At 43.2% G+C, this 15,886-nt stretch overlaps 1 protein-coding gene across 5 annotated transcripts in view; it reads right to left on the bottom strand.

The window, feature by feature from the left end:
• The window catches only part of MIS18BP1 (MIS18 binding protein 1), a 308,295-nt gene that overhangs the window by 182,248 nt on the left and 110,161 nt on the right, over window positions 1–15,886 (bottom strand). For 4 of the 5 annotated variants that reach the window (XM_029598455.1, XM_029598459.1, XM_029598457.1 and 1 more), the window contains one exon: window positions 2,072–2,170. The exons of the other annotated variant lie outside the window; for it this stretch is intronic. In XM_029598455.1, the coding sequence (XP_029454315.1) occupies window positions 2,072–2,170 (99 nt within the window). The remainder of the gene's footprint in view (window positions 1–2,071; window positions 2,171–15,886) is intronic. 5 annotated transcript variants of the gene reach the window in all.

Here is a 15,886-nt window from a genome sequence, read left to right as displayed (position 1 = left end):
TGGAGTCATCCGGGTGCCTGCGCGGGAGTCATCGGGTGTCAGCCGGGTGCCAGCGCTGGAGTCATCGGGTGCCTGCGCGGGTCTTCCCGCGCAGGCACCCGATGCTCTCCACTTCCTCTTCCGGGCCGCGGGAAGAAGAGAGCACGCCGGTGCTCTCTTCTTCCCGCGGCCCGGAAGAGGAAGTGGAGAGCATCGGGTGCCTGCGCGGGAAGAAGACTGCAGCGCGGCTCGGAGGAAAATGAAAATCTTCAACCGCGGCCGATGGGACTCCGCCTTCGCCTCCGCGAGGGCTGAAAATGAAGGAGGTTAGCGTTGGGAGGTGGCTGCTGCTGCCGCGAGTTCCCGGGGGGGGGGGGAAGGGGGAGAGAGAGAGTGAATGAGCGAGCAAGCATGTGTGTTTGAGATCCTGTGTGTGTGAGTGAGAGATTGCATGTATGTGAATGATTGAGAGCCTGTATATGTGAAAGAGAGTATGTCTGTGATTGAGATCCTGCCTGTGAGAGAGAGAGCATGAATGTAAGTTTACCATTGGGAACCTGTATGTGTAAGTTTGTAATTGAAAACCTGTTTGTTTGAAAGAGTATGTGTGTATGATTGAGATCCTTTGTGTGTGAGAGAGATCATGTGTATGTATGATTAAGAGCCTGTGTGTATAAGTAAGAGAGAGATCATGTGTGTCTGTGTCTGATTGAAAGCTGGTTTAGGTGAAGGAGCATGTGAGTATGTGATTGAGAGCCTGTGTTTAAATGAGAGAGAGAGACCATGTGTGTCTGTGTGATTGAGAGCTGATTTAGGTGAGGGAGCATGTGAGTATGTGATTGAGAGCCTGTGTTTAAATGAGAGAGAGAGACCATGTGTGTCTGTGTGTGATTGAGAGCTGATTTAGGTGAGGGAGCATGTGAGTATGTGATTGAGAGCCTGTGTGTAAATGAGAGAAAGAGAGGACATGTTTGTAAGCATGTGAATGAGAGTCTGTGTGTGAGAGAAAAAGACAGCATGTATTTATGTGATTGAAAGCCTGTGTGTGTGTGTAAGCGTGAAAAGATAGACAGCATGTGTGTAAATGTGTAATTAAGAGCCTATATAAGTGAGAGAGAAAAAACATTTGTATATGTGAGTGACTGAGAGCATGTGTGTATAGGTGTGTCATTGAGAGCCAGTGTGAGAGAGAGCGCTGGTATGTGACTGAGAGAGGAGAAAGTTCCAAGCAAACCACCCCACCTCCTGCTAATTCAGAACAATCTCAGGACACCTGGATATCAAACGTTCCCAGGTATGCAGAGCAAAAAAATTTTTGTATCCTTATTATTTTTCATTACTGGATCTTTGTGTCTGCTATTTTGAAATATTTTGTTGGTATCTGGAAATGTTTTATATGAGTTTTTAATTATTGGATATTCCACTCATCAGCTGTTTCGAAATATGTTCTTTTTGTTAGTACAGTTTTACTGCTGATGATTTTATATTTCTTGATTTGTTTTATAAGGATGTGTGATGTTTCTTTTTTCCTTTGTTACACTGCATACAGAGACTCTGGCTTGTTGCAGTTTCCAATTCAGTTTTTGTCTGCATGCTTCTTGTTATGCGTTTTGGTCTCTTTATTCTATGTTAGGTGAGGGACAGCACGTGATTCAGGTGAGGTTTTCTGCTGGCGTGTAGTTTCTGTGTAGGACTCTATAGCAGCCTGACTTGGTCCGTTTTCCTAATAGGAGATGTATTGGTGTCTTAAGGCCTGGTGTAATATTTTCAGAGACTTATTGTACTTTAAAAGTGTGATCTTACATAAAATGCACACATTTACTTGTATTTAGTTTTAAACATATTGTATGGCTCTCATGGAATTACATTTTAAAATATGTGGCGTTTATGGCTCTCTCAGCCAAAAAGGTTCCTGACCCCTGCACTAAAGGATGTTTCCTCATCATGTCTCTATGGGAAAAAAGCTTAGAAAAATCCGGTTCAAAATGTTTTTCCTCTTTACTTAATTTTGTTCCATTGTGCTTTACATTCAATGAATATTTGTCTAGTTTCACAAAATGTTAAAATCTTACAGGGGGAATATTAACTTCACCTTCACTTTCATCTGAATCTGCAACAAGCGGCTTTCTGGTATGTTTTTTGGTATTGGACCTTATCTTCTCTTCTGAAATTCTACTGGACTCCGTTTTTTCTAAAAGAAAAAAAAAGTAATGAGAAATTACTACTTAGCTGATAATTTCCTTTTCTTTTGACAGTCAGATGAATCCAGAATAAGTGGATTATGCACCTCTACCAGCAGGTGGAAATGGAGCAAACTCTCGTCACAGTACATATACCCCTGCAGTGACATCAGTCTGCCAGTATTGTCTTCAAAAGCAACAGTGGACAGATTAGCAAAATTCTTGATTAAAAACAAGTAACCATTTAAATACTTAGTCGACAGGCAACACTTTCCAGTAAGCCCTGTAACACATAGTCACACAAGAGGACAATAATTCAATCATTTGGCAGCCACAGAAGGGAAGCTGGAATCATCTGATTGTCCTAACGAAAAGGAAATTATCAAGTAAATAGTAATTTCTCATTTCTTAGCGTCCAGTCAAATTAATCCAGAACAAGTGGGATGAACCCAAGCTACTACCAAATAGGGCAGGAGGCTGCATATGCAAAGGTCGCATCCTCCCGGGCCTGCACTACAAGACAAAAAGGAGAACCACGTTGCAGCTCGGCAAATGTTGACAGGGCAATAATCTAACTTTTGCCCATGCTCGGTCCCTAGTGGAATGAGCCCTAATATGACTAGGTAACGGCTCCCTGCATCCACATATGCAGCTGTGACTACCTCCTTAATCCAGTGAGTTACCGTAGCCTGCGAGGCCAGCACTCCCTGTCTAGTACCGCCATGAAGAACAAACAGACGATCCAACTTCCAGAAAGGATTAGAAACCTCCAGATATCTGATAATAAGTCTCCTGACATCCAAGGGTTGCAACAGACGATACTCATCTGCATCTCTCTCTCTCTGTCCAGGGACAGCAGGGAGATGGACTGATTCAAGTGAAAATCAGTGACCACCTTCAGCAAAAAGAAAGGAACAGTATGCAGCTGTACCGCTGCTGGAGTTACCTAAAGTAATGGCTCAAGGCAAGACAAGGCTTGGAGTTCGGAAACCCTATGAGCGGAGCAAATTGCCACAAGGAAGTCAGTTTTCAAAGTCAATAACCTCAAGGACAGGGTACACAGTGGTCTAAACACAGGGCCTACCAAGAAATCCAATACCAAATTAAGACTCCAAAGGGGCACCAGAAACCACAAGGGAGGATGAAAATGGTTCACTCCTTTCAGAAAATGGGCTACATCAGGATGAACCTGCAAGGATCCATCATTTACCTGACCCCTGAAACAGGCGAGAGCTGCTACTTGCACCTTCAAGGAACTGAGAGCCAAGTCTTTATTCAAGCTATTTTGCAAAAATTCCATAAAGAGCAGAATCTTGACCAAGGAAGGAAGAGTACCTCAATCCTCGCACCAGGCCTTAAACACTCTCCAAACCCGTACATGGTCCAAGAAAGTGGAGAACTCTCTTGCTCTTAGCAAGGTGGAAATCACTGCTGCAGGGTATCCACATTTCAGCAAATAATCCCTTCCAAGGGCCATATCATAAGACAAAATTGAGTTGGAAGAACAACTGGAAGTTGAAGAAGTGAATTCACCAGGAGCCTCCACAGATCTGCATATCAAGTCTTCTGGGCCAATCTGTAGCGACCAAGAGCACCATCCCTATGTAGCGCTCGATCCTTCGAATCAATCTGCCAACATGGACCATGCAGGAAAGGCATACAGCAACTTATCTTCCGGCTACTCCTGCACTAGGGCATCAATCCTTAATTACTTCGGAAGAATCGCGGAACATTCGCATAGCTCAAAGTCGCCAACAGGTCTAGGAATAGATGACCCCAGGGATCTTGAATCAGCTGAAACACCTCATTTGAAAATGCCCACTCTTTTGGGTCCAGACTCTCCCTGCTAAGAAAGTCTGCTCTTACATTGTCTTTGCCTGTAATGTGCGAGGCTGAGATCATCGGGATATACACCTCTGCCCATTCCATGTTGATCTATGTCCTGCAACACTTGATCTATGTCCTGCAACACTTGTTGGATCTTGGTACCTCCCTGCCGATTGAAGCAAGCCACAGTCATTGCAATGTCCGACATTATTCGGACCACTTGACCCTGCATCCTGTCGCCGAACTGTAAACATGCCAACCGACTACCCTGGCTTCCAGCCAACTGATGTTCCAGAGACATTCTTCTGCACTCCAGTGCCCTTGCGCTGTCAGCTCCTGACAGTGAGCTCCCCAACCAAGGAGACACACATCCGTTGTCAGTACTAGCCAGTCCGGTGGGGATAGTGAAATTCCTTTCCATAGATGATCTGCCTGCAGCCATCACTGCAGTTGGGAGGAGACCTCCACCGGCAGGTGGAGCCAAATTGAATAATCCTGAGACTGTGGATTCCACGAAGACAGCAGGGAACACTGAAGAGGATGCATATGTGCCCTTGCCCATGGAACCACTTCCAGGGTCACCACCATTAAGCCAAGGATTTGCAGGTAAGACCATACAGTCGGGCACAGAATGTTCAAGCAACAGATGGAGTTCAGCTAGCAATTTTAGAATCCGAGCTTCCGGCAGGAACACATTGCCCTGGTTTGTGGCAAACGGAACCCCCAAGAATTCCGGCGACTCAGTAGGCTGAAGACTGCTCTTGGCTAGGTACACTTCTCAGCCGAGCTCCCGCAACAAGGAAATCACCTTGCAAGTCACCAGGCGGCTCTCTTCCAGTGACTTGGTATGTATCAGTCAGTCGTCCAAATACAGGTGAATTAGAATTCCATCCTTTCTGAACTCTGCTGTAACTACCACCATTACCTTGGAAAATGTTCTGGGAGTGGTGGCCAGACCACAGAACTGCAAACCACAGAAAGCGTTCATGTTCTAGTTGGATGGGAATGTGGAGATATGCCTCAGACAGATCCAGAAAGGTCAGAAATTCCCCTGACTGCAGAGGCTGTGGATCCGGAGTCTTGCGAGAGAACTCCAAGAAGATGAGTGTCTTCAAAAGTGAAATGTGTAAAGCGTTGTGTATTTTCATGGATGAAGGTAACTTCAGGCTGTAGGTTAAGGGTCCCAGGCAGCGAAGGACAGAGAAGGGTCCAATGTAGCATGGAGCGAATCTGAGAGAAGGCAGCTTGAGACGGAGGTACTTGGTACTGAGCTATACCTTGTCTCCTGGCTGAAACTGAAGCGCTGCTCTGTGATGAGATTTGTAACACTTCTTGGCCCGTTGTTCTGCTTTGTGCAAAAGGTCCTTGGTTTGAGTCCAGAGTTGGTGGATCTCTTCGGCTGTAGCCTAAGCTACTGGTGATGTAACCAACAAAGGTATTGGAAGTGGTGGTAGTGGCTGACAGCCTTATACGATCTGGAAGGGAGTAGATCCAGTGGCAGAAGCAGGATGAGAGTTCAGGGCAAACTCAGCCCAGGGTAGCAATTCTGCCCAATTACTCTGCCTAGAGTTGACATAGGCATGAATGAACTGCTTGAGAGTCCGATTCATTCTCTCCATTTGCCCATTTGATTGGGGTGATATGCTAAAGTTAGATCTAAGGAGATGTCGAATTTTCAACACAGCGCCCTCCAGAACTTGGTGGTGAATTGAACACCTCTGTCTGAAACAATGTGTTTAGGCATGCCGTGCAGGCGGAATATATGCCGTATAAACAGCTTGGTAAGTTCTTGGGCAAATGGTAGTCCAGGTAAAGCCACAAAGTGCGCCATTTTTTTGCCATTCTCCTCGTCCATGGGTAAGATGGCTGGCCTCCAGTGCCGAAACCCTCGGCATCTCCAACTCAGCATGGGCGTACCCGTCCGCCATGCTCCTTCCTGTGGCCTCCTAGGGCGCGCGCACGCACGCTGCCTACACTTATCTACACGTAATGGTGGGAACCTCGGGGGCGTCTCCACCGCATGATGTCAATACCTTCGAGGATTTAAGCCTCCATTCAGCTCCTAACGAACGAGTTAGTAAGGATTTTGGTTTAGCTAATCTGACCGCTTCTAAGGTGCATGCTTAGACTCCTCGCTACCCTGTGGGGTTTCTCGCTCCTGAAAAAGCTCTGGACACCTGCTCCTCGGGGGCCTCTCGCTTCCATCTACCCTTTGGGGTTTTCTACTACTAACTAGACAACCGCTCCTCGGGGGGGTCTCTCTCCTTTTACAAGATCATCTGTGCCTCCAGGTACTCGCTCCTTGAGGGCCTATCCTGCACAGAGTATCCTGCATCACGGACCTCGGGTCCCACCTTCACCATCTACCAGGAGGATTCCTGCACTACTCTTCAGTGAGTACCTCTATGATCCAGCTCTCCATTTCCATCCATCAGGATCGGCTTATCCCGCTCTGCGGAACACTACCAACCTTGTACATCTGGGTGAGTCTACTCCATCTGAGGCTGTCTGAACGTATTGACACCTTGCTGGACTTCAGTGCTTCCTGCTCTATTACCATCTATCTACAGCAGTACAATAAAGCTTTCCATCACCGGTGTCTGTTCTTTGAGCCTAGCCTATCGCTGAGGTTCCCCACGGGGCCCCTCCCCGTGGGAGGAGTCATCACCACTGCAACTAAGAGTCCACACTATGCCACAAACCCAACACACTTTTATCTGGTGTTGTGCACCTTCTAGCCAAGGGCGCCATTCCTCAAATGCAAGCTTAATAGCGAGCAACTCTTTGTCGCCGATGCCGTAATTTCTCTCGGCTGCAGAAAAATGTCTGGAGAAAAATGAGCAGGGGTGAAGAGTATGTGTATCACTGTGCTGACTGAGCACGGCCCCTATGCCGACATCAGAGGCATCAACCTCTACGATGACTGGTCGATGATGGTCGGGATGGCGTAAACAAGGTTTCTTGAGGAAGGCTTCCTTAAGGGCTTGAAAAGCAGCGATGGCTTCTGGAGACCACTGTGAAGAGTTGGCTTCTTTCTTAGTCATGGCTGTAAGTGGTGCTGTCAAGGTTGAGTAATTTTTGGATGAATGTGCGATAATAATTAGTAAAGCCGAGGAAGTGGCTTTAATACTAGTAGGCTGAGGCCAGTCTTGTATGCTTCTTGTCTTCCGTGGGTCCATTTGGAAACCTTTGCTGGACACAATGTATCCTAAGAAGGGAACAGACTCCTGGTGAAAAGCACACTTCTCAAGCTTGGAATATAGATGATTATCCAGCAGCCTCTGCAAGACTTTGATGACATCTGCTTGGTGGGTTTGTACATCACTGGAAAAAATGAGGATATCGTCCAGGTATACGACCACACATTGGTATAACATATCTCACAGGATGTCATTCATCATATTTTGAAATACGGCCGGGGCGTTGCACAGGCCGAATGGCATAACTAAATATTCGAAGTGGCCATTGCAAGAATTAAAGGCCATTTTCCTCTCGTCCCCTTTATGAATGCGGACAAGATTGTAGGCGCCCTTTAGATCCAGCTTAGGGAAGATCTTTGCGCCTTGGAGCAGATCAAACAACTCCGAAATTAGTGGTAAAGGATACCGATCCTTGATGGTAATTTCGTTCAGACCTCTGTAGTCAATGCAAGGGGGAAGGGATACATCTTTCTTGCCGACAAAAAAGAATCCAGCCCCCGCCGGTGACTTAGAAGGTCTACTGAATCCTTTCTGTAGATTTTCTTTCTTCCTAAAAGCCTATCCCTCAGACTCTTTGCCAACTCCTCGTGACTAATCCCATAGAATTGTGTAAGATATCCCCGACTCTGAAAACAACAGTTTGTTACCCCTCTCACACCTTTTATTCCCCCCTGCCATTGTAAATGTTCATGTAAATATATGAATCTGTTTACTCTCTATACATAATCTACTTAATTCATATAGTTCCCGTTCCTATGTCCCCATGCATTTTAATGTTTCCATGTTCCCATGTATTATAATTTTTTTTTTGTTCTATGTAAAGGCTCCTGCCTAATTCGTTTCAAGTTATTTGTAAACCGATACGATGTGCAAACGGCTATCGGTATATAAAAAAAATTCAAAATAAATAAAATAAATAGAGGCAGACATGGCCTCAGTCTCCGATAATGAGAGTGGATAAACTCTTCCTCTAGGTGGCTCTGTTTCAGGTTTTAGAATGATTGCACAGTCAAATGATCTGTGTGGTGGAAGCACATCAGCTGCTTGTTTAGAAAATACATCTTGAAATGATGTGTACTGCGGTGGTAGACCAGAAGGGGCAGTAGCAGTAACCATACATGGCAAAGGGGTTATTTTTTTTAAGCATCTGTCATGGCAGCTCAGTCCCCATTGTGATAGCTCCATTGAAGACCAGTTGAACTGGGGAGAGTGGTCTTGTAACCATGGTATGCCAAGCACTATGGGATGAATAGCTTTCTCGAGGATCAGGAACATGATGGTCTTGGTATGCAGGGATCCAGTGAGTAGGCAAATGGGTTGTGTGGTGAGCAAGATGTCTCCTGGCAGTGGCTCAACGTGAATGGAAGAGAGAAGCAGTGGTGTGGGTACTGGTTCAGTAGGAATTTGTAGGTGCTCTACCAATCTTTTCAGAATAAAATTCCCACCTGCACCAGAGTCAACTAATGCTTGTGTGGCAAATTCGAGAGGCCCAGAGATGATGGAAACAGGGAGAGTCAGTGGAGGAGATGGGGCAATCAGACCTAGGAAGAGTCCTCTGGCGGATCCTAGGTCTGCGTGTTTCCTGGACAGATAGGACACGTTTGGACTGCATGGCCGGTTTTCCCGGAGTACATGCAGAGTTTAGTTTAGTTTAGTTTATTGGTGTTTATATACCGATGTATCAGACGAACCATCACACCGGTTCACAAAGGTTACAATATATTCAGAAAAATACAATAATTCGTAAAATAGTAACAGCTAAAAACTATGCAGAATAAAAAATAAATTAGCTGTTAATAAAATGAACGAAACAATAAAACTCATAAAACAGAAATCAAATTAAAAACATAATAAAAGCATTAAGACAAAATTAGTAGTAAGACAGTAGTAAAATCAAATAAAAATAATGGTAGCTTGTTAAGAGAGTCAAGAGATGTGTATGAACTCGCTGTTTTTCTACTCATTTGTAGCATCTCAGATTCTTATTGGCATTCTGATCTGTATTTTCGTACTCTATAAAAGCACATTTAAATAACCAGGTCTTTAGTTCGGATTTAAATTGCTTTTTTTCTGTGGCCATTCTCAATGATGTTGGTAAAGAGTTCCAGAGTTTTGTCCCAGCAATAGATAAAGCACGTTCCCTTACGTGGCTTAGCTTAGCAGATCTAATGGTGGGAACTGATAGGAGACCCTTATCAGCAGATCGCAAGTTCCTCTGTGGTACGTGAAGGCGCATCGATGTGTTAAGCCATTCAGTATGTTCTCCATAAATGACATTGTGGATTAAACAAGCAACCTTATATTGAATGCGATACTGAATTGGGAGCCAATGCAATTTAATCAATGTTGGAGTAATATGATGACTTTTTCTTTGGCCTGTTAAAATTCGTGCAGAGGCATTCTGCAGAACCTGAAGCGGACAAATGCTAGACATCGGTAAACCAAGAAGCAGTGAATTACAGTATTTATTTATTTATATATACCACGGCTCGTTGGCAAACATCACCTCGGTTTACAATGAACATTAAGTGAGCAACAGGCTTTACAATCCAACATATTTAAGAAAGGATACAATAGCTGATAACATTCAAATTATAGTATAATAAAAACCAAACCAGAATTAGCTAGGGCGTATAGTACTGGGGATCAACTTAAAGGAACATTATTAACAGTACAGAAATTTTTTTAGATCCATATTAGTCATATTGCAGGAAGATAGGGCACCATAGGGTGTTTAGCGTAATTGAAAGTAACTGATTGGAATGGGAAGAAAGTATTATATACATTTCATAAAATAATTTAATATGAAGAGTAAGGTTCATAAATTGTAGGCTCGTTTAAACAGGTATGTTTTTAAATTCTGTTTAAATTTCTTGTGGCAGGGCTCCAAGCGCAGATCAGTAGGTACCGTATTTTTCGCTCCATAAGACGCACCTGACCATAAGACGCACCTAGGATTCAGAGGGGGAAAATTTAAAAAAAAAAAAATTGTGCTAAACCGGCTCTGCGACTGGGCGTCTTATGGAGCAAATTAGGGGAGTGCATAGTTTTTTTTTTTCTCCCCATTTTGTTTTCGGGTCTGGGGAGGGCCATTTCGGTCCACTCCCCAGATCAGAAAATTTTTCTTTCTGTGGGAACCCCCAAAACCCCCCCCCCCCATCCCAACCCTTTAAATTAACAACCTCCACCCCCCTGACCCCCCCAAGACCTGCCGAATTAATTTCCTGCAACCCCCCACCCTCCTGACCCCCCCAAGACCTGCCAAACGTCCCTGGTGGTCCAGGAGCGGTCCGGGAACGATCTCCTGGGCGTGAGCCGTCGGCTGCCAGTAAACAAAATGGCGCCGACGGCCCTATGCCCTCACTATGTCACTGAGACCGACCGCTGCTATTGGTCGGTCTCAGTGACATAGTGAGGGCATAGGGCCGTCGGCGCCATTTTGTTTACTGGCAGCCGACGGCCCTATGCCCTCACTATGTCACTGAGACCGATCGCTGCTATTGGTCGGTCTCAGTGACATAGTGAGGGCATAGGGCCGTCGGCTGCCAGTAAACAAAATGGCGCCGACGGCCCTATGCCCTCACTATGTCACTGAGACCGACCAATAGCAGCGGTCGGTCTCAGTGACATAGTGAGGGCATAGGGCCGTCGGCGCCATTTTGTTTACTGGCAGCCGACGGCTCACGCCCAGGAGATCGTTCCCGGACCGCTCCTGGACCCCCGCTGGACCACCAGGGACGTTTGGCAGGTCTTGGGGGGGTCAGGAGGGTGGGGGGTTGCAGGAAATTAATTCGGCAGGTCTTGGGGGGGGTCAGGAGGGTGGGGGGTTGCAGGAAATTAATTTGTCAGGTCTTGGGGGGGGGGGGGTTTGTAGGAAATTAAGTCGGCAGGTCTTGGGGGAGTCGGGGGGGGGGGGGGGGTGTTTGTTAGATTTTGTTTGGTTTTTTTTTTATATTCGCTCCATAAGACGCACATACATTTTCCCCCCACCTTTGGGGGAAAAAAAGTGCGTCTTATGGAGCGAAAAATACGGTAATTTGTTCCATATGTTGATACCAGCTATCGTAAATGTTCGTTCTCTTGTAGTGACATATTTTATCTGTTTAAGCGTCGGTATATTTAGCTTAGCCAGGTGCATTTTTCTAATTGGTCTGTCCGAAGTATGGAATGTAAAGAATTCAGAAGACCAATGCATATCTTGGTTATATAATGTTTTGTGTATGAGAGTAAGTACCTTGAATATTATCCTAAATGCAATCGGAAGCCAGTGTAGTAGTTGTAGTGCTGGAGTAATGTGTTCATGGCGGTGAGTGTTAGTAATCAAGCGTGCAGCTGCATTTTGTAGCATCTGTAGTGGCTGTATTGAGACATTTGGTAGACCTAGTAGTAAGGAGTTACAGTAGTCCAATTTAGGTAATATCGTAGCCTGTAGTACAGTCCGGAAGTCATTTGGGTGTAGTAGAGGTTTTATCCTTTTCAAAGTATGAAGTTTGTGGAAACCACTTTTAATAGTGGAAAGTCTAAATTAGCAAAGATAAGCGACTGTAATACAGACCTAAAGTCTGTGAATTCTAAAAAAGGTTTAAGCCTACGCAAAGTTAACAATTTATAATAGCCATCTTTCAATTTTGTGGAAATATGTTTTTTAAAGGAAAACTCAGTGTCAATAATGACACCTAAATCACGGGTATTAAAACATGGATTTATTTTTATATTATCGGTAAAAGTCAAAGTAGGAATACTGCTAAAATGGCATTTGCGTTCAAGTAATAGAATTTCTGTTTTATTGGTATTTAAAATTAAACGTAGGTGCTGAAGTAATTTTTTTAGTGAGGAAATATAAATTTTAATAAGCTCTAAAGCGTCTTCTATAGTAGTTTCTATAGGAACTAGAAATTGAATGTCGTCTGCATACACATAAAATTTCAAACCTAAACCGTTTAAAAAATGACAGATAGGTAAAACATATACATTAACAAGTGACGCAGATAATGTAGATCCTTGGGGAACACCTGTGGCTAAAGTAACTTTTTCTGAAGTAACGTTATTGATTTTTACTTGGTACAACCGGTTATTAAGAAAAGAGGAAAACCAGTCAAAAACTAAACCACTTATTCCAATCTCTGACAAACGATTCAATAAAATAGAATGATCCACAGTATCGAACGCGGATGACAGATCTAATAAAACTAAAAAATAACTTTTTCCAGCATCAAAACCTCTTAAACCAGTGTCCATCAAAGCAATAAGCAGCGTTTCGGTATTAAAATTTTTTCTAAATCCATATTGATTTGGAAATAAGATATTATTAGATTCCAAATAAGCATCGAGTTGTTTTTGAGTTACTTTTTCTAAAATTTTTCCTAGGAAAGGTAGGATAGAGATCGGCCTATAATTGCTCAATTGTGTGTTATCTGACCTAGGTTTTTTTTTAGTATGGGTTTAATTATGGCATTTTTCAATATATCTAGTACAACGCCTTCATTTAATGATGCATTAACGATATCAGTAATGGATGGTGCAATAGTATCAGCCATAGATTTAAGAAAGGAAACTTGGATAGGATCTAAGGGATGTTTAGCAGAATTTAATTTTTTAATGTAACTTTCAATTTCGAATGAGGAGACGGATTCGAATAAAACCCACTTAATATCAGGTTTTTCTGGCATTATAACTTCTTGGATAGGATTAGCATTATTGTTTAGAATTAATGAATCAATTTTCTCCTTGAAAAATAAAGCTACGTCATTACATTTATTTTCGGATAAACCTTCATCCTTAGTTGGTGATTTTATTAAATTATTGACAATCCTAAAAAGTTCTCTTGGGTTATGCAATGATGACTAATTTTTTCTTTAAAAATTCTTTTTTAGCATTCTCAATAAGTTTCTTATATTGATGTAAAGCTGATCTATATACCGCTAATGTTTGGATTGTTTTATTTCTTCTCCATATTGTTTCCAATTTTTTTTAATTTTGTTTTGTTTCTTGATTTCTTTATTAAACCAGGGATTTCTAGTTTGTTTTGGCTTAATTGTCTTGGTTATAAATGGGCACAGTGTCGTTGCGATTTTAGAGCAATTTGTTAGCCAGGTTGAAGTTAAGTTAATTGAATTGTTAGGTTTAGGATCATCTCTAGGTTTTGGAATTCTATTATTAAATCTTCAATTTTGGGTTTAAGTTGAAAGGTGATATGAGATGGTTTTTCCTCTCTAATAAAAGATGGTAAGTTAAACTCGGCTTCAGAATGAATTAAATAGTGATCAGACCAAGGAACTGGCGATATATTTAAGGAAATATTTGTGCATAACTTAGAGTTCACAAAAATCAAATCTAAAGCATGGCCAGCTTTGTGAGTAGGGGCGCGTGAAACAAGGTTGTAGCCAAGAGCTGTTAACGAGTCACATAAAATAGAACAAGTAGAATCTAAAATAACATCATCAGCGTGTACATTAAAGTCCCCTAAAATTAGGCGGTCGTGCAAAGCCTCAGAGAGACCCGGTTGGAGAGCGGAGGATACAGCTAGCCTTGGGGAGTTGGGCTCACACTCCAGGAAGGCTCCCGCGGCACCCGGAAGAACACTGACTCCACCCCTGAGCCCCTGACGTCACACTTAGGGGCCAGGACGCCCATAAAATCGGCGTTTGGGAGGTGAGAACTGCGGTCGTGCAAAGCCTCAGAGAGACCCGGTTGGAGAGTGGAGGATACAGCTAGCCTTGGGGAGTTGGGCTCACACTCCAGGAAGGCTCCCGTGGCACCCGGAAGAACACTGACTCCACCCCTGAGCCCCTGACGTCACACTTAGGGGCCAGGACGCCCATAAAATCGGCGTTTGTGCGGCGCCCCGCCAAGCCGCGCGCACACAAGGGGCTCGCCGACTTGGTCCGGCTTAGGCCGGTGCAGGGCGGAGCAGAGGAGTGGCCAGGCCCTCGAGGCAACGCAGCTCGTCAATGAGGAGATTGTGTCCAGCTAACAAACGCAGTGAGTAGCGGTTTGACTTTGAATTAATACGTTTCCTGATTAAAATGCCTCCTAAAAGAAAGGGGAGAGTACGGGTCTACCCCCCCCGAAGCTTCACCTTTGAATACAAACCAGCGTTTAATAACTTCATATACTCCTGTGTCGGTACCCAATATGGAGGAGAAAATCCCCACTATGACTGCAGAGATAGGAGCTCTGTCACCATCTGGGGAAGTGACTCTGTCTCCTCCTGATCCCCGGCGCCTAATAATGATGTCACCCACTTGCTCCCCTGTGTTGGCCGGAGATCAGATAACCGAAGTGGTTGTAACTGGAACGGCTGGAGTAGAACATAGGTCAGAGCTTCACAGCCCACTGAACTCTCCTAAAGCCTCTGAAGAAGGGGCAGTAGGTGGAAAAGAAGTGGAAACTTTAACATCAACCCCAGAGAAAGGGGTGGGAGAAGGATCAGGGAAGCTGTTGAAGGTGGAGAAAAGGCTGGCAGAAAAGGTGGATGAGATAGTCCACTTTTCTATACCAACTAAACCAGCGATTGTGACCATGGACTCATTATGGGACTTAGTGGCAGGCTTAAGTAAAGCTCTTTTTGATACTAATGCAAATATAGGAACTCTTAACAAACAGATGGAAAAAATAGAAGATAAGCTAGAGAAAACCGAGTCTAGAATAGATAAGATGGAAGTTGAAATTGAGAAAAATACTAATGTTCAAGTAAAGTTAATTAAAGATATTACATCTGTATCACGTAGAATTGAACATATTGAAAATTATTCCAAACATCTCAACCTCAGATTTACAAATTTTCCTAGGGTTGTGGGACAAACAATAGAGGTTACTCTTAAAAAATATTTTCTTGAAAATTTAAAGCTTAGTGAAGAAGGATTGCCCTGTATCACTAGGCAAATATTCCTGAAGTCTCCACAAGGAGTTAGATCTAGAATTGAGAATAGACCTGAGGTTGAGATTATGGAAAATCTGACTGGATACTTAGAAGATTCATCTTTAGAATTATGTGATAGAGCAACTCTTCTAGTAACTTTTGCCTCAGAGTATGACTTGGGGATTGTCATGAAGAATTTCTTTAAAAATATCTCATCTCCATTTTATGGAGCTGGGGTAAGAGTTTATCCGGACCTTGCTCGTGTTACACAGCAAAGGAGAAGAGAGTTTCTGACACTTAGAACCCAGGTTAAGAATTTGGGTTATTCTTATGTTCTGAGATATCCTAGCAGATGCATTATAAAGCGACAAGAAGAATGCTTTGTTTTTTATTATCCAGAGCAACTTAAGTCTTTTGTTAATGCTAGAGTTATTCTTCTGAATCCTTCTAGTATACACTAAGAGGGATCTAGATTTAGGTTTGGCTACCTGTTAGCTATTTCCTTTAGTAATACAGAATATTCTTGTTTAGATTTAAAAGCTCCTAAGAATTCATCTCCTCAGTTTTTCTTAGTGTAAGGTATCAGTCAAATGTATGAACAACTTGTAAAATTACAATGTAGTATATGACTGTATCCTTTTTCTTTAATGTAAGATTGTCTTACTTTAAATATTGAAAATTAATAAAGATTAAATAAAAAAAAAAAAAAAGTCCCCTAAAATTAAAGAGGGTTTATCAGGATTCAAAACTAGAGTTAAACATTCAATAAGTGGAGAGATATTATGGTCTAGTAAACCCAGTGGACAATATAGAACGCACAACTGTAATGATTCAGAGTT

The sequence above is a fragment of the Rhinatrema bivittatum genome, chromosome 4 (assembly GCF_901001135.1).
Source record: "Rhinatrema bivittatum chromosome 4, aRhiBiv1.1, whole genome shotgun sequence".
Lineage (NCBI taxonomy): Eukaryota > Metazoa > Chordata > Amphibia > Gymnophiona > Rhinatrematidae > Rhinatrema > Rhinatrema bivittatum.
This window is presented reverse-complemented; position numbering and strand designations above follow the sequence as displayed.